We start from the raw sequence: 23,277 nt of genomic DNA, 5'->3' as shown, positions 1-23,277 counted from the left end.
TTGGCCTCCAGCAAAGTTTCCACTGCATTGCACACGGTGCCGGCTAAAAGGCAACTGTCCTTTAGTGCCATCTCCTGGGAAAAAATCAGATTTCCAGCCTTGTCAGCCTGCTTTGTTGTTCTGCCTCATCTCCTGCAGGGATTTCCTGCCATCCCCTAGGCTGGCCTCCTGGTTTGGCCAGACCCACCTTCAGGATGTTGAGTCCCAGAAACGTGATGTGTGTCTCCATATACCAGTGTTTTCTACCCAGTTGAATCCTGAGCCTCCTGTTTGCAAGTGTTTCAAACAGGAAGCCATAGGAACATTGTTCTTACGTTGCTGGAGTTGATTTTTTTTGTATGTGTGTGTAGTTGTTTGTTTGTTTGTTTTTTTTTCCTTCAACCCCTAAAAACACATTACACTTTGCCCTGAGGTTCTTGCTCTGCTTTAAAAATGTTCATTAAGGATGCTTCACTGCAGGAAGGGATAAGCCACGGCCACTTCTTGTTTCTGAATCTCATCCTCTGCTGGAGAGATCACAGCTGCTTAAGACAGGATGTGTAAATTCAAACACAGGGGGAAAAGAGGTGAGCAGACTGGAGTGACCATCCCCAGGAGCTGCCTTGGACCCCAGCTCCAGTATACCATCTGTACTTGGCTCCTGATGCTTTCTGTTTTCCCATGTTTCTGCCACCCATAAAACAATCCTTGCTCCTTTCTTTCCTGGGACACTAAGCTAGCATCAGATTGCTTTTTCAGCTCTGTTTGAATTGGGGTGGGGACTTTCCTGTCCTTGGTGAATGCTGACCACCCCTATGATAGCTGCTGAACCACAGCTGCAAAGTGGGTTAGTCCTCAGGCTGCAGAAGGAATTACCTGCTCCCCAGTAAAGCCCCTCCTTTGGTCCTTACCTGCTCTCCCAGATGACATGCAGCTCTGCTCCGACTATTCAGACTCCTAAAGCTGCCTGACTGATGTTATATTCACCTGGAGAACCACATTTTCAGAACACGAGGAGAACTACTAATGTCATTAGCCTGCGTTAGTTAATACTGGGCTGAACATCTGCCTGGAACAACCCTTTCTATAATGTTCTGGTGAATTTAGAGCACCTGAAGTTTAGCATTTGACTGGAGGAAAAAGACAAATTTCAATTCATCTTCTTACATGACTGGACAGTGACTGAAGTAGCCTACCAACCTGCCTGGCTTTTATGTATTTATGATTCTCTGTGTAGGAAAAACCTCAGCAAAAACAAACAAACAAAACATCCCTTTATCTCATTACTCTGCCTCCATTAAAAGGTATCTATCATTAATGACTCTATTTTTAATTCTATCATCACCAATTATTCGCCTGAGATTTTTCCATACGTGAATTTCACTGAGCTCATTTCTAGTGCATGACTCACTGAACTCTGATTTCCTTGAAGATTATGAGAGGAAGCAGCAAAGCTTTTATCCTCCCCTCCTTTCTACAAAGGAATCTTTTGAATTTACCATTTGTTCTAAGTTTGGAAGAAGGTTAAAGTTTGTGCATGTGTGTGGGCGTAACATAATTTTTATCATATCTTGCTGGAATCAGAACAGGATGACTGTATACATGGCCGTGTCATCCCCTCATCCCTGCCTTTTGCTGAATTACCAGAGAGTCACTGGAAAAATACCTGGCACAACCCTGGTGTGGGCATTTAACCCCTATTCCTTCACTGAGACAAGCCAGATCCACATTTAGATCTCTCCTAACACCTTGTCACCTAATCTAGGCCAGCATTTTGCTATCTTTGTCACCAGGATTTTTCTTGTAATGTCTATTCAAATCTCCCCCTCAGCACAGTATTTTATGACTTTCCAAACTACAGCACTGTGCACATATCTGAAGACCTGCAGGATCCCTAGTCACTTGTCTTTTTTAGTTGAAGCAAGTAAAATTCTTGAACTCTTTTCTCATCAGTCACCCTTCTTAGACCTCTGATTGAGCCACTGCTACAAGAGTCTAGTTTCACTTCTAGAATTATCTCCAGTTGCCCACTGCATCTGAAAGCAGATATGTCATTACTTTTTCCATAAAATCTCTTCCACTTGAAAATCTGTCACATGGATGCTTCTGAGTTGACACCATACTTTTTCAACATAAGCCAGCATCAACTGGCTTTCAGGATCGAGAGAGCCCAGCCCCAGCTTGCTGTGGGGTTGATGCTGCAAATCCTCCATCTGATCAGACACATTTTAAGCAGCCTGAGGCAAAGACCTGCTGTGGAGAATTTCAGCACAACTGTCTTGAGGTTTGATGAAGTTAAAAGCAGTGGAAAACACAGTAATTTCCTGCTGAGTGCAGGTTTACTGTGCCCACTCTGGCTACAAGCACACACAGTCCTGTTACATGAGAGACTATGGATTGCAACAAAAGCAGCACCTATGTTTTGTCTGAATTGCTCTATTCACATTGCTTTATAGCAGAAGGAGTTGTCGGCTCCTAAGTAAGCACAGGTACACCTGGGATGGAGGATTAGAAAAACCTGATGGTCAAGTTATTTACTGGAAGCTTTTTGAGAGGTGCTTGTTGTATGGGTGAAGGTTTTTCTCAAAGGCTGCAGTAGTAGGACTGAGACATTAAGCCACAGCCATGTGCTCTGTAGCTATTTCTAATTTTGCATTCCTTGTATCACAGCAGGAGAGGAGAGATTATGCAGATGCTGCCGCCTTCTGTTGTTCCTTTTTAAGCTCCTTCATGCCACAGTCTCCAAGAAGAGTCAGGGCTGAATGTAGCAGCTGCTTTTCAGGGCTGGTCTGAACAAAATCTCCTTAGGCTCCAGGCTCGAAGATTTAGGGAGTGAAAGTTTAAGGTCCTTCTTGGATTTCAATTTTTTTTTCTCTAAAGTAATCTGTAATCCTAAGCAAAGGTGAGTTATTTCTGAATTTAGTTAACAAATCCTTCAAACTGAAAGAATTTGCTTTTGTACACCATTGTGCTGCCCATAATGTATAACTAGGGAGGAGCTGTAGCTACTCACAATGCTATTGCACTATATAGCTCCATACTTCTCCAAATCCTCATGCTTATAAAGCATGTATCACTCCAGACCTATTTTCTCTGGTACCCAGAAGAAGGGAGCAACTAGTAAATCACCCAAATTTTTTAATTTTTATTCCAAATCCTGTCCTTTTGGTGTCTCATAGACTGAAGTTTGGAGGGCAAAAGCGTTCTGCATTTTGTGGTTTGCAGAGAATACTACCAGTGATTGAGAAATCACAGGAGATAGTTACTCATTTTTGTCTCAAGCTTGTGAAAATAAGCATCAATGTTCATGAGGAACGCCCATGCCTTTTAAAAAACTTCTGGTCAGCATAATTTTTTTTTTTCATTTATTGCATTTGATGCATTGCTTTTATTGTTAGATTCTAAAACTAGTTTGTGTACTTGTGTTTTTATCCCTTTAGTACTTACGTTAATTTGTTTTGATTCATACTTGTAAGCACAGCTTATCAGACAGTGTTTACCGATTAGACAGTCACTGCAGCTTTGTTGAACATTTGCTAATACAATAGATGCCTGGTTCCCCGTATAGCGTTTTCTGCTCCTGTGGGTACAGTTGCAGATTAAAGAAGTCTGTGTGAATTCAATTAAATTACAAAATATTGACTCCGTGTTAAATGAGAAGATTAACGGTTATCGAAGAGCATTCAAGTGCTCTCAGTCTGCTCATCAAGGCTGGCTCTCCTCTTGTGTCTGTGGCAGTCATAAAAGCCACCATGAGTAATTAGTTTTGACTCAGTGGGTCAATGATATGAAGGTGGTGTGGGAAGTCTGGTCAAACCAGACCAAGCAGTTTAGCACCTGCTATTTACCTGGCACAATGTGGGGGTCCCAAGGGTATGGAGGATGGGATGTCTCACTGTGGGTGAGCGGTCACAGCCTGCCCGTGCTGCAGCAGGATGGCGTGTGGTGGATTTGGGCTTGTTGCCAGGCAGCTGCCAAGGCTGCCAGGAGCAATGAAGCAAGGAAAGCCTGTACATGAGGAGACTGGCCCTGCTGGAGACAACCTTCAAGTCTTCCTCGCATCGGTCCCATCTCAAGTGCACCAGTTCTGCCCCATTTCAGACTGGGTGCTCGGGGTTACAAGCAGGATTAGGCAGGGAGGGCTCTACTGGTGAATGGAGGAGGAAATCTGCAATGCTTGGCACAAGTCCACGTCCTCCCGGGTGTCCTGGAGGGCTTACAGGGACTCATGATCTCACAGCCAGACAGTGCGCCACAGATTCAAGACAAATAACTTACCTCGTAAAAAACCCAATTTGCTCAGTACAGTAGCGTAAGAAGGGGTTTCAAATGATGTGGAAGGTGAGCAGGTCTGTCTCTGCACATGCCTTGCACACAGTCCAGCAGCAGCACAAGGCTCTGTTGATCAGCAGTTAATCTCCAGAACAAACTGGGCCTGTTCCAGGGGCAAATTCAACCTGAACAGTAAGTCCTGCTCATCTTTATGTTGTGGCCTACTTGTAGAAGGAGAAAGGTCTCAAAACTCACGTATGGCATTACGGCAAGATTTAAACAGTGAGCGGTGAACAAGAGGGCAAAGGGATTGCCTTCCCTCCTGCCTTTTCCCAAAGCTAATGTTATCAGAGACCTTCACCCCAAAATCAGTCAGTAAAATGAGAATAACAGGGAATTATCACCCAAGAGGGCAGGGAGACCACTCAAGTAATACTGAGCATCTAATGAGGAATGTAGATGTTACCTCCTTGTGCACCACAGCTGGTCAGGTAGCCTGTCAGTATCCCAGCACTGCTGCCTGCCCAACACCCCACCACCTGAAAGAAGCAGGCAAAGACATACGCAACAAAATTAGGTATATTTCTCTTCTCTGATATAGCAACAACCGTGCCCCTGTGCTCAGGCAAAAGATGTCTGTCTCTTTGGCACTATTTGCTTCATACTTTCATGCCCACAATGATATTGTGGACCTTTTGGTTGAGGGCTCCTCCATGGACTCCCTTCTTGCCCATGAGGAAGATCAGGGCTTGGATGGTCTTGCCAATACAGATGGATCTGCTGTCACTGCCCTTGCTTCTGACATCCATCACATTGTCTTCATCCACAAGCAGGTTGTCACGAATCACACTGCACTTTTTGCCAGCTACGGTGATCCCCGTTAGCAGGAGCGTTTTCCGATCCTGGCCTGTGATCAAGCCCACTTCTTGAGGCGAGATGGCTGCAAGAATCCCTCCTGGCTTGGCGGCCCACACACATTTGTTGTCGAAGAGGCCCACAATAGCCACATCTTCTACGTTCCTGTCTGCCAGGATGCTGTTGATGTAGTAATTCCAGTAATCCATCGTGGCCCAGCTACCCAAATCTTTGAAATGCCCAATGCCAAGCTTTCTTATTTTCCGCCTGCTGGGACTTTGGTCTCGGCACGCTGAGCCTAAACCTTCTGAGCCCTGCAAGCTCGAGTTGGGGAGCTGGGTGAAATCAACAGCCAAGGCTCTTCCTTTGCCTGTGACGAAAACCCCGTGACGATAGTGGCGTTTGCCACTCCAGCCTGTTCTGTGATGTCATATTTGCCTTGCAGCTGCCTGTCTCACCAAGTGACTTCCCCATGACCCTACCAACAAGAGGGAAACTCTTGGAGGGTCCTCATTGGCACCAGGCAACTGGCATGGGCAGTCAAATTGCATGGGACAACCCTACTCCAGCCTCACAGAAGCACAGAACAGTTTGGGTTGGAAGGCACCTTCAAAGGTCATCTAGTCCAACCCCCCTGCAATGAGCAGGGACATCTTCAACCAGATCAGGTTGCTCAGAGCCCCGTCCAGCCCGGCCTTGAGTGTCTCCAGGGACGGGGCATCTGCCACCTCCCCGGGCAACCTGGGCTGGTTTTTCACCATCCTCATTGTAAAAATTTTTTCCTCATGTGCTGCCGTTTTCCACCCCCACACCAGCTCTTCACCTCCCGTTTCCCCCTTTTTCTCTGAGCTGCCCCGAAAGGCTGAGTTTCACGAACTCGTGTGTCCCTGCACAGCTGATACTTTCCTGCAACGTTGCTTTCTATAAAAGCCCAGATACTAAAAGAAACGCATGTGCCGCCTGTATTTTCGCAAGCTAGACGCTGCCAGCGAGCACTCAAACTTTTATTTTCCGCGCTGTGATCGCAACTCTTTCTTCCGCCGACGCTCTTGGCCCCGCGGAGGCCCCCGGCTAAGAGAAGACGCACCGGCCGCCCACCCGCAGCGAGACCCGGCAGGCGGCAGGCGCGGCGGGGCCGGAAGGGGCGGCCGCGCCCCGGCCCCTTCAGCCGCCGCCGCCGCCGCCGCGGCCCAGTCGCCATGAACGGGGCGCGGGGCGCTCTGGGCCTGTCGCTGCAGTCGGCGCGGCCGCGCTGGCTGTGGGGGGCGGCGGCGCTGCTGGCGCTGGGCGCCGTGTTGGGCGCCTGGCGCTGGAGGAGAGGGGCTGGGCGCCGCCGCCGCTGCCGCCTGCAGCGGGTGGGGACGGTGTTGAAGCTCTTCGTGTACCCGGTGAAGTCGTTCCGGGGGTTGGCGGTGCCGCAGGCGCGGGTGACGCTGATGGGGCTGCAGAGCGGGGAGCTGCGGGACAGGTACGGCGGGGCGGGCTGGGGAGCGGGGGTTGGCGTGGTGCTCTTGCCCGGCCTCAGCCCCGCTGCCGGGCTCGCTTCGGGCTCCGCGGTTGTGGGGTGTTCTCTTTGGAGAGGCACCTGTTATGCGAGGGTTGCGGGGGGACCCTGCGCCCGACCTCGGCCTTTAGCCCTGTCCGGTGCGTTTCTGTCCCCTGTCACGCGACAGGTTTTGGCTTGTGACCAAGGAAGATGGGCACATGGTGACAGCTCGCCAGGAGCCGCGGCTGGTCCTCATTTCTGTGGGCTCTGAAGATGGGTACTTGACCTTGGAGGCTCCCGAGATGAAGAAGGTGTGCGTGCCTGTGAAACTCCCCAGGAAAAATCCCGTGCGGAACTGCAGGTACTGAAGGACCTCAGTGTGGAGGAGTTGTGTGGAGTTGTGTGACTTCCCTGGCTTTAGAGGCTTCCCCTGCCTCACCCCATCTCCTTTCCATAAATACTCTTACTTACACACTACGTTATTTCAAGACTGTAGTGGTTTCCATTTTCTTGTGCAGGAGTTGGAGGGTGAAACTTCCTGCCATGTGTTATTCAGGAGTCCGGGATTAATTGTTGTAGTGAGAGGTCTAGTCTTAGTCTGCTAAACACTGCTGAAAACAAACCTTGAAAAAGATGACACAGTATTCAAAGACCGTACATTATATATCTGCCAAATGAACTGTGCTCTTCAGTCTTCATAGACTGTCAAGGTTACTCATTTGTGTTTAGTGTTTTCATTTTGCTTGGGTGAGCAGTTGCATCTCGGAGCCTTAGTCGCACATATTGGTATTTCTTGATCACTACCAGTATATGTGTCAGCATTTTTGGATACATGCTGGCCATTTGGAATTGGTGAGATGTTGACGTTTAGATTACCTCACCCCTGTCTGTAGGCATTTCACTGACGTGCCTAAATTAATAACTCGGTTGCCAGAGGCGCGCTCTGTGATCACAGGGGAAAGATGGGCATCCCCACAGCAAGTCATTCCCTGCGCGTTGTATCTCAAAGCAATTTCATGTGAGCAGCTTCCAAAAGTAGTCATTCAGCTGTGTGCCTAGAGTTATGCTGGTCAAATTCAGGACTAGTTATTTTATCCATATATTGAAATCCATCCTGGAAGATTGCTAAGGGAAAGCAGAAAACCTTTTCACTGTTAAAATGTCAATTAATATGTAAGGCTGTTTAGTAAGTGTAAATGGTGTTAGCCAATACAAAGATACTGATAAGTGTTTTTCCTTTAGATAGCAGAGAAGGTTAATGTACGAGCTGCTATAATTAAAAATAAGAGAGAGCTGGGAAAGAGCTGCATTGGCTAGCTTTTAGCATAAATCTGTTGCTGTGGAAACCTTTGGTTAGCATAGCTCAGTATCTCTGTATACAAAGAAGGTGTGAGTTACGAATGATAATGGAGAAATAGGACAGTCTTTTAAAAATCCGTCTATAATGTGTGTATGTTAACCAAAGACACACACACTGCAAAAACATGTCATTTTCAAGATGTTATTTTTCTAAAATTCATTGTGCCATTAGAAAAAGATTTAAATAGACTGCATGCATTTCAGTAATAAAAATATACCTTGGACTTTTGAATTTTGAATTTTTTTTCCCATAACAAACTATTGCCCTCACTGGCTTTAAAATTGACAGATTTAGGGAACGTAAATAAGCAAGAGTTAGGTACATATAAATGGACTTCAAAAATTACCACTTTGCCTGGTATTATAGGTGGTGTCATAGGATGTGAAATGAGCGATACCCGTAGTTAGACATTGCCTTACACTTTTCAGGACGAATCCTGGTGTTTTGGATGACTGTGCTCTCCTTAAACAATTTACTGTTTTTCAGCTTGAGGCTGATGCCTTCTCATCCGTTCGTGAGAGGTTTGGGAACAGGAATGTATTCAGGAAAATGAAGATTTGGCATTTGCTCTGAAGTTCTTCCCTCCCAGGTTTTGAGTGGGAATAGCTTTTTTGCTCTGTGGTTCGTGCTGCTGGCAGGGCCCTCTGCACAGACTTGTGTGTTTATTCTGCCGCTGGGCGAGCATGGTGCCTTCAGATTGGGATGCAATAACGCATCTGGCTGAAAAAAGCTACACAGGCGTTAATCTTTAAAACTGCTAAATCCAGTTGCAGGTTTTACTTGGATATTTTAAAAGCCTGTGTTTTCAGGAGCCAAATGTAGGACTGAAGCCATTGTGTAGGCACAATTTCTTTTTCTGCAAATGTTGGAGGGTGTGGGTTTTTTTTATAGCCCTCTGGGATATTGCTACAGGCACCCTAACACTTCATCTCTCCCTGAGATGAGTAAAGGAAGACTCCTAGAAGCTGGGCTCAGGCTAGATGAGCTACCTGAGCATCTCTATCCTTTAAGCTGTCCCAGGTATGATTGCAGAGGTAGAAGAAACCGCAGCGCATTTGGATGAAAATCACTACTTTGAAGACCATAGTAAAACTGTTCATGACTGGTGTTGAAGCTCGTTGGAATGTTGAGTTGAGGTTTACTTTTTCTTGCCGGTGAAGTGTTTCTTGCGTAAACTTGTTTGTGTCCTGCGGCCCAGTGGCTTTTTGTGCCCTGTGGACTTGGCCTCTGTTGTAAATGTTTAACCATGCTTAGCATATAGAACAGCTCCAAATCTTAGGTTTGAGCTTGGAAGTTTCACTCAGCTCTGGCTAAATTTTTATAGCACTAAAATCTGAAGGAAAGCTTCCTTAATAATCAGTGACATTTGCAATGAGTAATATTTGTGAAATGTTAATTATGGTAATTGACCACGTCCTTTCAAACTGTTGTTCATTTTCTGAAATTAATTACCTTATAGCTGATTTCTGGGTGAAATCTTTTGGTGTTGCAGTCACATGCGAATGCAAGAGTGGACTCTTTTCGCTTGAAAGTGTGTCAAACAGGTGGGTTTGTTGCTGGTCACTGATGTTATAGTTAGCTCTGAGCACCTAAAGGCTATTTCATGGCTCATTCTTTCACCAGCTGGTATCTTCTGGCCTTGTCCATGTTCCTTAACTTTCAAAACAAGGTGGGCACCAGGAGGTTGCACACTGGGAATGACTGTGGTGCCAAATTCAGAAGCCAACTCCACCTTGTTAGAATCCAGGCGGTTTGTTTACTGTACTTTGCTACTACTGTTAGAACAAGTTATTTGCCTTTAAATAATAAACATGCTGAAGCCTTCAGCTTTCCAGCTAACTTGCTGATGTGTCTTGTGACCCTTTAGGGTCTTTGGACTGGATATCCAAGGCAGGGACTGTGGAGATGAAGTGGCTCAGTGGATCAGCACTTTCTTGAATTCAGGACCGTATCGACTGGTGCACTTTGAGTCCTCCATGGTGCCAAGAAAGTCCAAGGACATCATAAACCTTTTCCGAACCACAGATGAGGTAAATTAATGGTCTTTTACTCAGAAGTACTTTCTTTTAACCATTTCCACCCACCAAAACTTAGCCGTTCCATCATTGGTGATTAAGCCTAGTTTAGCAAGCTCTGTGTTCATCTCCTTAAACCACATTAATATTCTCCTTTCCTGTGATGATAGAATGTGCGCAAATTTTACTTTATATCTGTTCTAAGCTATTGACCATTCTCAGGTAAAAAATCTGATACTGATATTTGAAGAGGTGCTATTACATTGCAGAATTTAATAGCATTCCTTTTACGTCTCAGTGAACAGAAAAAGTCACATTTTTAGAGATGTTTTGACAGTGTAATCAGTGTTGCACAGAAAACCTCCATTCCCTATCCCTTGTTAACGTCTAGGGATGTACTGATGGGTGTTGTGTTACCTCATATTTTGTTTTAAGGAATGGTGCTGAACCCAGGGCTCTGTAGTTGTGGGCCTAGGAATTAAAATCCAAAGAAGGTTACAGAGGTTTCATATCTCTCTTTCTTGCTGTGGGAAGTGGCTTGAAGGTGTGATATTAGAGAAAGTTAGTGCACATAGGGAAGAGAGATGCTGTGCTCAGACATCCTCATGTCGTTGGGACCACTGATGCCCATCTTTTTATCTGAAAAACTCTCACATGTGAAGATGGTTTCAACTGTAGCTGATAAGTGTAAGCTCTTTAAGCAAATGTAAATTGTGAGTACCTTGCCTTACTGATGTGATATTATCTATGGGGCATCAGTGTTTTCCTTGTTGCAGAACAAGAAGAAGGTGTATTCAATTATGGACTTGTATACAAATGCATTTATTGTGAAAGGACAGTAAAACCAATACAGAAGACTAGGTTTCAGCAAAAAGGGTTGCAAATTAAAAGGGGTGACATTCAGGTATCCTGGCATGAAAAGAGGGCAGAATTTTTTACATAGTTATTTTAATACTCATCTCTTGTGGTTGTAAAGGTGTGTACAAGGGGAGGAAAAAGATAATGTAAGAGAAAGACAGGAGTGCTATACACTAAAATTCTTGCCAAAATTTATCTTTTTTTTTTCTTCTTCCTGTGGAACTGACATACATAGGAGTTTTCTTTTAATACTATTCTTCAGCCCTGTTTGCTAAAATGGCAGCTCTCCCAGTTCCACGCAAACTTAGACTGGTGAATGCACAGTTGCAATTTAGTGTTGTTATTCTGTATGTGAAACTCCCCCTGGTGTTGTTATAAGGTAGATTCATTATGCAGAGACATTTACTTACTTGATTATAGTCAACAACATAAGTTCAGCAGGTCCATAAACATTTTAAGTGCCTTTCATAACTTAACATGTTTTACTGATATACTTAGTTCTGTCTGTAACTGATAGAATAGATGTCCGGGGCATGCATAGATTATTATTTTGTAAGAAGTTGTGGTACCTTATATAATTTTGGTTTCGTTCTATGAGTAGAAGTTTAGTTTTACAATTCAAACAAATGAAACTTGCTGAGGTTACTGAACTGGGAAAAGGCATATTATTTTACTTGTTAACCTACTTGCAGGAAAATTAAAACCTGAGTGCAGCAGCCTAACACTGTCAAGCTAATATGTGGCCACTGATTCCAACATATCTGTCCTTGTGCCATTCAGTAACTTGGCTCCTGTGCTTTCGCAGCAGCCTCAGGATTTGTTTGTGTTTGTTTATGTAGGTTGCCTATCCTGACTGTAGCCCAGTCTTGATAATCTCGGAAGCTTCACTGGAAGATCTAAATACCAGGCTGGAGAAGAAAGTAAAGATAGAGAATTTCCGACCAAATATTCTTGTGGCAGATTGCGGTGCTTTTGAGGAGGTAAGATAACTGTCTTAAACGTCTTTTTGAAGCCTAGGTTATGTTTTATTGTAACTTGATTTCCTTGTGTGATGGTGCCTACAAGGATGAGGAAAGCTGCTATTCTGTGATTTTTATTTATTTATTTGTTTATTTTTACAACTGGATTCCAGTGAGGTACAGTTTCTGCTCACGTCAGTGCATGTGAAACACTGAGGAAGGAGGCAGGTCTGTGAAACACTTATTTTATCCTTTGCTAAGCTAAATAAGTGATCTAAATGACAGGCTCCTGCTGAGAGCTCATCTTTAAGTGTGAAGTTGAGAAAGCTATCCATGCTGTAATTGATCCATGATTCAAATGAACAATTTGTAAATTGACGGTGTGATGTTTTATAGCCTTTGGCAGAAGAGTAAAACTGACCCTTGAAATACTGCAGTCTGTCACTGCATCTCTGACAATATTCTGGAAGTTCAAAAATACTATCTAGGAAGATATCTGGTGATGAAGTAAAATTATGATGGTGGCTTTTAAGTGTTTTTGTGTCATATTGCCATTTATTTCTAAAGAATTTGCTCTGGATAGATCTGATCGTTTCCCAAAGCTAAGAAATGCCTAATATAGGAATGGTTTTTTGTCTTCCAAGAAAGATTATAACAGGAAGGTTGTGTAGACAAGAAGCAAAAGCTTACTTCCACTGAAAATTCATTTTCTGCAAAAACAGTGATTTATGAGAGGTCACAGATCAGATTATCACAAATACAGGAAGAATAATCTTCCTTTAGGTTCAGACAGGTGCATGCTGCAGAACAGGTTTTATTACTTGTGGATCTTTCTTTTCAGATATAATTACTAGTGGGTCCTTAACTGTATGAATGCAGTGACCACAGAATTTTCATTAAAATAGTACAATAATATAGTTGTACTTTACTTTGAAGGTGTAAGTAAAGGTGATCATCTGGAATGATACTGCTTTTTCTAGGAATGGCTGTGCCACTCCAGGAAAAAGGGTTGCATGTGGATATGTCTAATCTATGCATAATATTTACCTTCCTTCAGGACACCTGGGAGGATATTCTTATTGGCGATGTAGAGCTGAAAGGGACCGTGTGTTGTGCCAGGTAAACATTTGAGACGGTTATTTTATATCGATGTATAGAGATTCATAATAAGAAGCAGTTATTGATTTGGCACTGTCTGTCATTGCAGGTGTATTTTAACAACTGTTAACCCAGACACTGGGGTCCTCGACAGGAAGGAGCCCCTGGAAACATTGAAAAGGTTGTAAAAATACCTTTGCTGCTTAGACTGTGGGAGTGGGTTTAGGCTAGATCCCAACAGATGTTAGACTGGTGTTTTAAGAGTGGTTTGAAGTATGTGTGGGACATAATAATGCAGTGTAAAGGTCTGTGTATATTGGCTTTCATTCTGCTTTCTGCAATTCTATATGGTAAGAAAATTCAGGAAGTTCTCTCTTCTTTCTTGCAAACTTTACATTCCCTGTCTCTTTCATCTCTGCTAGGGTGAATGCCTGGGATAACAGGTATTTCGAGTATTTAAAGGTCTAACTTTGCAACTTTGGCATTTCTTGTTATAAAGTCTTTTGTATGTGTATTATACATGGGTATGTGAATACAGTCCGGCTTTTTTTCTCCATTTCAACAGCTTGGTTCTCTTAACTGTAGTGTTTGTTTAGTTTTTTGTCTAGTATGGTGACCAAAACAGGGCATCACTGTTCATATGTCCTTTTTCTCATCACTGATATTTTGATGTTTAGAATTTTCTACCACTGATCCTAAAGCAGTGCTCTCCCTCTGCAGTTACCGCTTATGTGATCCATCTGAGCGACACATACACAAATCCAGCCCTCTCTTTGGAAAATACTTTGCCGTTGACAAAACTGGAACGATTCGAGTTGGAGACCCTGTGTACAAGATGGTCCAGGAGTGAGAGAGACTTTGATCAGAAGATGCCTTTTCACTTCGATATGCAAATTGTTTTCCCATGAACATGTTCACCAGCATAACTTTTTCTTATTCATTGTAATATTTTCTGTGCTATGTTCCTTTGTAAGGTGCAGGTTCTTTGAGGCTATCAAGTGCCAGTGATTTCAGATCATGTCGTCTACTAGCATGCCTATAGCAAGCACATCTTTAGTATTTTTGGAGGTTGTAATAGAAGAAACTCTAATCCAAGATAGACTTCACAGCACTACTAAGAGTATCACACCTTGTAAAATTTTATGTCAAGCTCGATATCAGAGTCCAAAATCATGTACGAGGACTTTGCATGGTATATTAGATACACTCAGTGCCTATAAAGAGCCACAAAAGCCATTTATGCCAAGTATAAAGTAAGTAAGTTGGCCACAGAGCTGCCTTTACAGGTAAACAGGGAGTGCAGATGACAAAGCTCTGTCCTAGATTCCAGCCTTCTTTGGTCCCAAGCATCTTACCCTGCGTATGTCTGGAGGTTTGCGATGTTTCCTACACTGCAGTCATTTCCTGAATATTGCTGCTGTCTTTTGAGATTGGAGCAGGATCAGAAGGTGAGGGGTTTGTGAGCTGATGAAATGCTACTCTTAATCTGCAGGTGGGAACACTGGCTGACGATGAGTGACACTGGATGTTCACTTAGTTTCTGACCTCTGCTTGATAGAATTTGAACCATCAGTTCTCCTGTGAAGCACACCATCACAGCTAGGCTGCAGACTAGTGATGCATTTGCTAATGTATCAGTAGAACTTCCAGTTTGACTAAAAGAATTAAGTGTTCACTGGATCAGAGACTTTATGCACGTTGGTGGAGAAGAAAAACTATTGGGAGCGATCTGATTCTGAGCCTGCCCTGTTGCAGCTGGTGTGCGGGTCAATGCTGTAGGACTCTGTGTTCATGCATAGTTCCTCTCTGGCTTAGTGACTCTCTTACTATGGAAAGTTAGGCTGCTAAGCACATGTTTGGGAAGCTGTGGTTTTAAGCTGAGCATGTTAACATCCTTACTGGTTATGCACCTAGATCTCTGGTTGCCCCCCATCCCTGCCCCTATTCTAACAAAGATATCAGCCATTTGTGTGAAGCTGATAAGTATGTTTTATACTGCATAAAACATGGCAGGAGGCTGGTTGGATTATGGCAGTAGTGTCTTTTCTTTAAATATTACTTTTTTTTTTTTTTTTTTTTTTTTTAAGTGGCCTCCAGCGCAAAAGCCAGATGCCTTTCAAATGCTTGGATGTCTGTTGCTTTGCTATGGATTACTGGATCTAGAAAGAGCATTGAACTAGCCAAAAAGAGGAATCTAATTAAGTGCGAAGAAGGACAAATCATGACCCAGTTTGGTGTTTAGATTCGTTTTCTGTTGTGAATATGAAACCGCATGTTCACAACTCAGACCTGTAAAATGAAGAGCCGTCGTGCCTTTGAGCAGATTTGGACAGATGTACATGGCAAGCCTGAAGCAGGCGTGGGGAAAAGATAGTTTTCTGTTATTTGCAAACTCGGAGTTACACCAGATTTCCTTTCCTTAGCAGAGTCCTCTGTAAGTGTTAAGTTTTCATGTGACAGACAAGTGCCCAATTCAGACTGCATGTTACATGTTTGTGCATTGTTATGCCTGATGCAGCAACTAGTGGGAGGAAGTGAGAGAAAAGGCATCTTTCAAAAAGCATAGGTTGAAGATCCTTAACATTAGAAGCTCAAACCTGTGGAATTCCTAATGGTGTTACTAAAGAAAGACAGCCTGCTGGCCTACCGGAGTAATTAGTTAAGTGTGTGTCTCTTAAGTCAAAGAACTGGAAGGAAAGAGAGCTGAATTTTTGCCTCTAGTCAAACATTTTTTCACTGTTGTTTTAGCATCACATTAAGATTTATGTAATGCAAATTGTTTGGTTATAGATCGTGTTGCTTCATGTTAGGCTATCATCGATAGGGCTAATTTGGAAGTGCGGCTGCCTTTCCAATGAGAAACTGCAGCTGCATTCCTGTTAAGAAAATGCCATGTGTCTAAAATCCTGATATATCCCTGTAAAAGCCCCTTAGAAGAATTTGGCTATAATCCTAAAACAGGTGCGTGTCTTGAGTACAACACATTTCAGAAATTACTCTTAAATCAATGATGTGATGAAAGAGGGCCATTCCAGGAAGTGGAGAGTATAACTTAGGAACATTGCAATATAAATATCTTAATGTAAGTGTTGAACTGCTGTAACTGTAGGAATTGTATTTGATTTTGCTAAAACCATTTAGGAAATTGATTGAAAACATGTCAGTCATAAACCACTGTTTTTTAAAATGTGCACTTAAAAATGTTAATTGCTTTTTTAACTCCGGAGGAAGAAAACGGAAGTATAAACTTCTATTGTATCCAAACTCTTGTAACGTGTCAAACTTGTGAATCTTCTATTTTCTTTGTTTTCTGCTTTGACATTAAACTTCTGTTGCTTTTTCCAGGACCTCGTATATGATTAACAGTTATGATTATTTTTTAAAATCTTATCTCTAAGTTCAGGAAAATATGCAGTTAACTAGAGGAAGCCATATGCGTAAAAGAGCAGAACCAGCAGATTTAAGTGGTCTTCAGGCTCAATTTTACAACTTTGTGATCTAGATGATTAAAAAAAATGTGTATAGACTATGTTATTTTTTTCCACGGACTTATGCAAATAGAGAAAAATGCATTTGAAAGTAGAGAAGTTTAGTACACTCAACAGAAGGTCACGTGTCCTATTTCAAGTCTCTAAGTATAAAGTCAAAACTTCCTTTAGAGTACTTAATGCACCGATGTAGTTCTTGCAGAAGATTCTGTGAGAGAGGGACGGTCCTTGTGCAAGAAATTTCTTGGTTGCTTAAGATTTGAGGTAGGTACATCTTCAGCCAAGACTCCTCCCCCAAAAAAAAGAGAAAGATCTGTGCTTCTGCCTCTTAATGAGGAAAGCAGCCTTCCAAAGGCATTGCTCCACTTCTCCATTAAAATATAAAAGACTTTCCTAGTCCTTGCCACTCCAAATGGCAGAGGTTTCAAAAAGGCCTACCACAGGGTGTTCATTTCTGGTCTGTTCCAGCACCTGAGTGTATTTGAGTACTTGGTCACCTTTTCTGCAGGTTGAACATCTTTCCTAGAACTACAGTGGCTCTTTCTTCATTTGTTCACGTAGCCTTTCGGGGTGTAGTGCAGCCAGATAAAAGCGAGTGGTGGGACGGCCTTGGGACGCTAATGGGAGATACTCGCTGCTGATGGCTGTCTTCTTGCCTTCTCTGGAGAATGATGTTCCTTATCTTGGTTTACAACTTCAGTAAATCTTTTACTGTCTTTTCCAAGTGTCCTCTTAGGTGTGCTATGCTGGGACATGTGGGATTTTGATTAATGTATCGCCTGACTGTTCCGTAGGTGCATGCCAAATTTTGACCTCTTGAAGATGATATACTGGGAAAGAAAGATGCAAAATCAGTTTGGGATGTAGGATGTCCCAGGCTTATTGGTTTAGAGTGAATGTATTTATGGTTAATCCCACTGGTGTCAGGAGTTCTGCTTCTGTGCTTTGAATCTTCACCCCATATTGAACCTGAAGTCTTGGCAATCAGCAGCACCTAGAGGTAAATAACTGAGTGAAATTCTCTCTTCAAGCCTGTCCCAAGTCAAGTTTTGTGCCTGGCTACTTCTGTTTTGGTTGCATCTGTGACTGGAAGCGGGCCCTGCCAGTGCAGTGACTGAACAGCAGCCTGTGCTTTAGGGAACCTTCCATCAGTTGTGTGGGACAAGCCCAAGCCAGGCAGGGGCACAAGGCTGACAGTAAGCACATGAAGATGTCACACGAATCAGCTTCTTGAGAATACCGAGCACGCTATCAATCTCTGAGAAGGAATAACTACATTAGGCAAAATCTTGCAAGATGCTTTTCTACTTTGAGATGCCTTCACAAATTCCACAGTAGGGACAAAACGAGTGGGAAAACAATCAGCCAGGAAGGAAATCTCTGGAAGCTGCTTTCAAGGCAGGTATGACACTGCAGCAATGATGCTTCATTCAACAAAGCAGTTCTTTCAGGGAGTTTTTTCTAAAGTCGGCAGGATTTATTTGTAATAACCTCTGCTGAAATGACATATGAATAGTTGAAGCTGTCTGTGGAGATTAACACACTGAATGACTGGGCAGCACACCCTGAATGAAGGTGCTGCGGTAATGGCATTCCTGGGGTTCCAGTAGCGGTGAGGGGAGGAAAAGAGGCTCCTGTTTTTGAGAGCATGGCTTCTTGAAATTGGTTTTGCTTCTCGTATGCCTTCCTTTTTGCCAAAAGTTCAGTATTTTTAGCACTGTTCTTTTAACATCGTTTTGATGGATCAGAAAAAATAGGAAAAAGCACCCTCCATGTTTTACAAAAAACCAAAAACAACAACAAAACCCCACACCTCTCAGGTGCACTTTCACACCATTTTGGAAGAGCACTGGGGAAATCACTCTGAGCACCGGGGTGCTGTGTCTCAGCCCCAGACACCAGCCAGCTGCCTCCTGGCTGTGCTGCAACAGCTGTATGCAATGGAGGTGGCACCAGCGGGTGGTGGAGAGTGCTGAAAGTCTCCAGTCTCTCTTGAGTTTTGTCACTGTATAGTAACAAACTTGTGGAAAATGTTGTTGAGTGTCATTTCTGCAGCCAACTTGTAGAGCAGGAACCACTTCTGAATGACAGCCAGGAGTCACTTGTAAAATACTCTGGTGACCAGAGTCCAGCAGTGGGCTACAAAGATGATGAGGGGCCTAGAGCACCTTCCTTATGAAGAGAGATTGAGAGAGCTGGGTCTGTTCAGCCTGGAGAAGAGAAGGCTCAGAGGGAATCTTATCAATGTTTATAAACATCTCGGGGGTGGATGTAGAGAAGATGGGACCAGACTCTTTTCAGTGGTGCCCAATGATAGGATGAGGGGCAATGGGCACAGACTGAAGCACAGGAGGTTCCATCTGAGTGTGAGGAGAAACTTCTTTACTCTGAGGGTGCCAGAGCCCTGGAACAGGCTGCCCAGAGAGGTTGTGGAGTCTCCTCTGGAGACATTCAAACCAGCCTGGACACATTCCTATGCAATCTGCTCTGGGTGAACCTGCTTTAGCAGGTGGGTTGGACTGGATGATCTCCAGAGGTCCTTTCAAACTCCAGCCATTCTGTGATTCTGTGACTACCCTGTGAAGGGCTTGCAGCACCTTGGACATGTTAATTCAGCACCTGGCAAGCTTTGGGCTTCCTTCAAACCCCAGGAGAATGGATGATCATCCTCACTCTCTCAGAGAGGACCAGAGTGAAACAGGAGAGTTGAAATGCTCTGATAACGGCAGTGTCAGCTCCTGCCAGCATTTTGCTGTTAGAAAGTGGTGGCTTGGCTATGCTGTAAGAAGCTTGGGTTGGTGCTGTGGGGGGTATTTTTGTCTTGTGTTTGGCACTGTGGGATAGAGACACCTTTAGCTCTTCTTCCCTCAAGGTATGGGTTGTAGTTGTTTCCTTTTCTGAAGCAAAGGCTGGTGATAATGGTGTGTTGTCACTAGTAGCTGGGGCTGATCCACAGCTTCTCTGCGATGGAGGCAGAACTGTATTTTGTTCCTTCCAGGCGGAGGGCAAAAGGCTGATTCTAAGATTTAATGCTGCCTGTTGGAACAGGAATAGGAATGGCTTCTCTGCAAGTCGTCCTATCTTCCTAACTTTACTGCAGCCCAAGCATTTTGCTCTCATAAACAGATAGGATTTAAGCAGACCTGTATGTACAGCAGCCCTCAGTTTGTGGGTAGCTGAGCAAGAGAGCTCATCCAGGTTGGGCAACAGAAAAACATTAGTAAGTGGTAAAGACTGGGAGAAGCTGGACTGGATTGTGCAGGTATTGGGAGAGGCTTTGTTATTGGAAATCTTTAAGGGCAAGTTGGGCAAACTTTGCCCAGAAATAACATACATGATCATGCCTTGGGGCAGGGATTAAATCAGAGGATTTGCCAGTCCTTTCCAGCCCTTTGTTTTCTTTCCTTCGCTACTTTATTCTGTGAATTCTTTCTACATGTGCTAGTGCATCAACTACCGTAGTGATGTCCTTTCCCAAGGGCGCTGTCAGCATAGATGTGTTATGACCTCTATCTTCCCTGCTTGGAGAAACATGTTAACCTGTGCTGATGCACTCTCCCAAATCAAATTGGTCTTTGGAGGATGTGAATAAAAGTAATGTGTAGGTATAGCACAACTGGCAGGGGCTGGAAAGGTGCGTAAAACGTTGTACCTGATAGGTTCAGCCGTTTACTGTATAGATCTGGCACTTTAAGTTGTTAAAAAAATGCTAATTCCTGCCTATGCTGGAACAGATAGCTTTGGAGAGAAAACCGTGCAAAGAATTGACAGTCTAAAAGTGATTTAGATTGTCACTTAACTCTCACCTTCTGGGAAAACAAAAAACCACAACAAAACAAACCTATGGCATATGTAATGTGTGGACACAGTGAAAAGCTGAAATAGCCTCCTATATCCACAGAGCACAATAGACCGGTGTGGTTTCACTTCAGGTTTTATTTCTGCTTGTCAAAACTCACAGCACAATATGGTACATTTTCACCCTCAATTTCCACTGGAAATTGCTTTTAGAGTGACTCACTCCTTATTTGTTTCCTTTTTATGGTTCCTGACATGTTCCACATTTCAGTAGCTCATTGTTTGAGTACACACAGCCTTAATCACTGGCACCTTTGGTTCTTTCCTTTGAACTGGTAAAGTTAAGGGATGTATGGCTTACACATCCAGCCTCTCCAAGAGTGAGACCTGAACCGAAGAATCATTTCACCTGAATACAGTAAGATTTGACTTGAGATCTCAGTGTGCTGCAGATGATCTTCACCTTTCTCCTTCATGGATTTGTGCTGCTTCAGAGCTCTGGGTTTTGAGGGTTTTTTGTGTGTGTGAGCTGTTTAGCCTGATAAGCTTTCAACACAGGAGCATCTCCATTACCATGTTGTTTACATACAAAAATGCAGCACTGGAAATGTAGCACTTTTGCTGCGAAACCTGTTCCAGCTGGAGTCCACATCCAAGAAGTTCCAATGCAGTTGTCTGCTGTGTACCTGCTCATTAGGACAGCTATTTGTGGATAAATGAGAACTGTGTCTATAAGGAACTTCAACGCAATAAACCAAACTCTTCCCGTTTTCGACCATCTTACGAAACTCATAAACTTCTCCTACATAAAAGAGTTCAGCGTGCACTCTCTAGCCCATTTTAGGACTGCGCATGAACTCAAAGCTCCCATAAATATAACAAAGCGTAGGTTTCCAGGAAAGGGAATAATTAATTTGAGGGACTGATGTCCTTTGCTGCATCCCGGAGGACAGATCCAGCTGAGGATCCTTCACTCTTGCCTGGAGAAGCTCTGTATTTGGCAACACTGGGTCCTAAATCTGTGCTAGCTCTACGGTTGTCAGCAAACTATTCTCCTACCCCTATCCTTTTCCAGATGTTCAAGAAGTAAAGCTGCATTTTACTCTTATTGTCAGCTGTTTGACAGCGCTGCTGCTTTTTAAATAAATACAAAAGTTAAGATCTTAAATCACTGATAAAGTATAAATACACTTTAAAACTACATTTGGATACAGTCACTGTTGTTCACCTGTCAGGGCTCTGTTGCTGTTAGTGGAGCTCAGCTCACCCTTGGCTGAATGTTTCAAGGAGTTTGCTTTGCTCCCCTTACTGTTATATTTAGGTGTTTCGGTGTCACTGGAGATGCCACTCTTTCCACTGGGGTCTTGGAAGGGATCTCCGTCTCCCATGTGCTGCTTGTAGTGTGCCCACAAACACACCACTGGTTGTTTTACTGTTTAATTTTCTGCCCTGAGCATCAGTGGAAGTTCTGACATTGTTTTCCATAGAAAGAGGATCGGGCCTTCGACAATTTAAGATTGTATGTGCTTTCCTTGTTTTACAGTATTTCAATTCACTTATTGAACTCTAGGAAAAATGTATAATAAAACTGGTGAAAGAGGCCACCCACACTAGGCAACCTGTAGCCTTACAAATTCTCCCAGATATACTTTGCTGCTCCTTGTAAATCCAGAAAGCACCTTTGGTATCAGGTGAGGGGTTTTAATGATGAGCGGGGAAAGCAGAGCTTTGCATATCTCCAAACAGGCATTGCAAACATATTATTATACTGCAATATAATTTGCCCTCTTGTTGCTGGTGGAAGAAAAGTGCCAGCTAAAAAACTGTGCTTTAGAGACAGTGTTTCTGCTTTTCTGATGCGGAGTTTAACTTTTACTGGTATTTGAGGCACAGTTTAAATGATCCTTCTCTGAATCATCTTAAACTGGTTTCACTTCCCGTGAGGGTATTTCTTAAAACATTAGCTGCTTCAAGAAGCATTTCAGTGAGGAGATGCCCCTTCTTGAACACTTCCCACTTAGCTGTAGGGCCCAGCAGAAGAGTTTGGAGTTAGTGGTGCCAAGGCACCCTCAAGAGATGCCTCTGTCTTCTCCTAACTATGAAGAAAGCAAAGACAATCAGGTGCATGGGGAAATCCAGGCTCCCACTTACAAACTGAGCAAAGGAATACACTTTCAGCTATCTGACAATATTTTTTTTTCTGAACCACGTTTCTGAAATTACTACTGTATTCCTGTTGGATTTGGGGTTTGCATCACATAGACCTCTGGAAAAATAATATCCCTGTACAGATCTTATGACTCACCAAAATTTATTTATTCTTTCCTGTCATGTCATGAGGTAATATATTGATGTTTGATCTTCAAGTTTTCTTTGTGGCATGAACTTATCCATTCTAGTAGAACAACAGTCCTGAAATGAATATGAAGTATGGTTTAGATCATATGTTTTATCTGATCAGCAGAGTTATGAGGCAGAAGGAATAGGACAAGGAAGGCAGTCCTGGTTTACTGTACTTTTTCTAGGAGACCAGTGTAACTAGAAGACAGGTTAGAGGAGAGGGATGGGATGGTTTTGCTTTCTTTTCTATGCTATTATAGCTTGGACAATGTCCTGAAAAAATATTGTCAAGCTGTCAAATGGCTGTGGTGAATCATTTCATCATGAGTGTCACTATCTGTATTGCAACAGTATTTATTCATTTGCTTCCCTCACCACCTGTCTGCTCTCCCTGTGCTAGTATGTCCTTGTGGTTTTGCTTTGCCTGTGCTCACGTGGTTGCTCCTTGCCCTTGCTCTCTTTCCTAACAACACCCAGGAGTTGTTGTAGCTGGTAATGAATAATTCTTGCTCAGGCTCCACTTAACTTCAACAAGACCTCATTTCCCTGTGTTTTTCCTGAAGGGGCAGGTACTCCGGCAAGTGCCAAGGTTCTGGAGAGCAAGTGCCGAGTTTCTGGGCTTTGCTGCCGTCTGAGGGGTGCTGAGCAGAGTCTTGAGCAGGTTCTGCTGAGCTGGCTGCACCTTTGTGCAAGCGCTGAGAGGAGATGCTCCCTCCTGCAGCCACAACCAGTACGTAGCATGGTAGCAGGTGTGGATGTCAGTGCCAGC

At 43.5% G+C, this 23,277-nt stretch overlaps 2 protein-coding genes across 2 annotated transcripts; one reads left to right on the top strand and one right to left on the bottom strand.

The window, feature by feature from the left end:
- Window positions 1–4,910: 4,910 nt before the first annotated feature.
- Window positions 4,911–5,384, bottom strand: PFN3 (profilin 3). Its single transcript, XM_065833181.2, has one exon. The coding sequence runs from the start codon at window positions 5,313–5,315 to the stop codon at window positions 4,911–4,913; it is 405 nt and encodes a 134-aa protein (XP_065689253.1). The 5' UTR covers window positions 5,316–5,384.
- An 897-nt stretch (window positions 5,385–6,281) lies between these two features.
- MTARC2 (mitochondrial amidoxime reducing component 2) lies at window positions 6,282–16,229 on the top strand. Its single transcript, XM_065834194.2, has 7 exons — window positions 6,282–6,574; window positions 6,780–6,953; window positions 9,820–9,982; window positions 11,665–11,805; window positions 12,842–12,903; window positions 12,992–13,063; window positions 13,603–16,229. The coding sequence occupies exons 1-7, from the start codon at window positions 6,306–6,308 to the stop codon at window positions 13,730–13,732; spliced, it is 1,011 nt and encodes a 336-aa protein (XP_065690266.1). The 5' UTR covers window positions 6,282–6,305; the 3' UTR covers window positions 13,733–16,229.
- Window positions 16,230–23,277: the final 7,048 nt, after the last annotated feature.

The sequence above is a fragment of the Patagioenas fasciata genome, chromosome 3 (genome assembly GCF_037038585.1).
Source record: "Patagioenas fasciata isolate bPatFas1 chromosome 3, bPatFas1.hap1, whole genome shotgun sequence".
Taxonomy (NCBI): domain Eukaryota; kingdom Metazoa; phylum Chordata; class Aves; order Columbiformes; family Columbidae; genus Patagioenas; species Patagioenas fasciata.
This window is presented reverse-complemented; position numbering and strand designations above follow the sequence as displayed.

Excerpts from the sequence above, each read along its gene's own strand:
- PFN3 (XM_065833181.2), bottom strand. The coding sequence starts at position 5,315 with ATGGATTACTGGAATTACTACATCAACAGCATCCTGGCAGACAGGAAC.
- MTARC2 (XM_065834194.2), top strand. The coding sequence starts at position 6,306 with ATGAACGGGGCGCGGGGCGCTCTGGGCCTGTCGCTGCAGTCGGCGCGG. Across the intron at positions 6,954-9,819 it reads AATCCCGTGCGGAACTGCAG|GGTCTTTGGACTGGATATCC; the intron begins GTACTGAAGGAC and ends GTGACCCTTTAG. Across the intron at positions 13,064-13,602 it reads CCCCTGGAAACATTGAAAAG|TTACCGCTTATGTGATCCAT; the intron begins GTTGTAAAAATA and ends CTCCCTCTGCAG.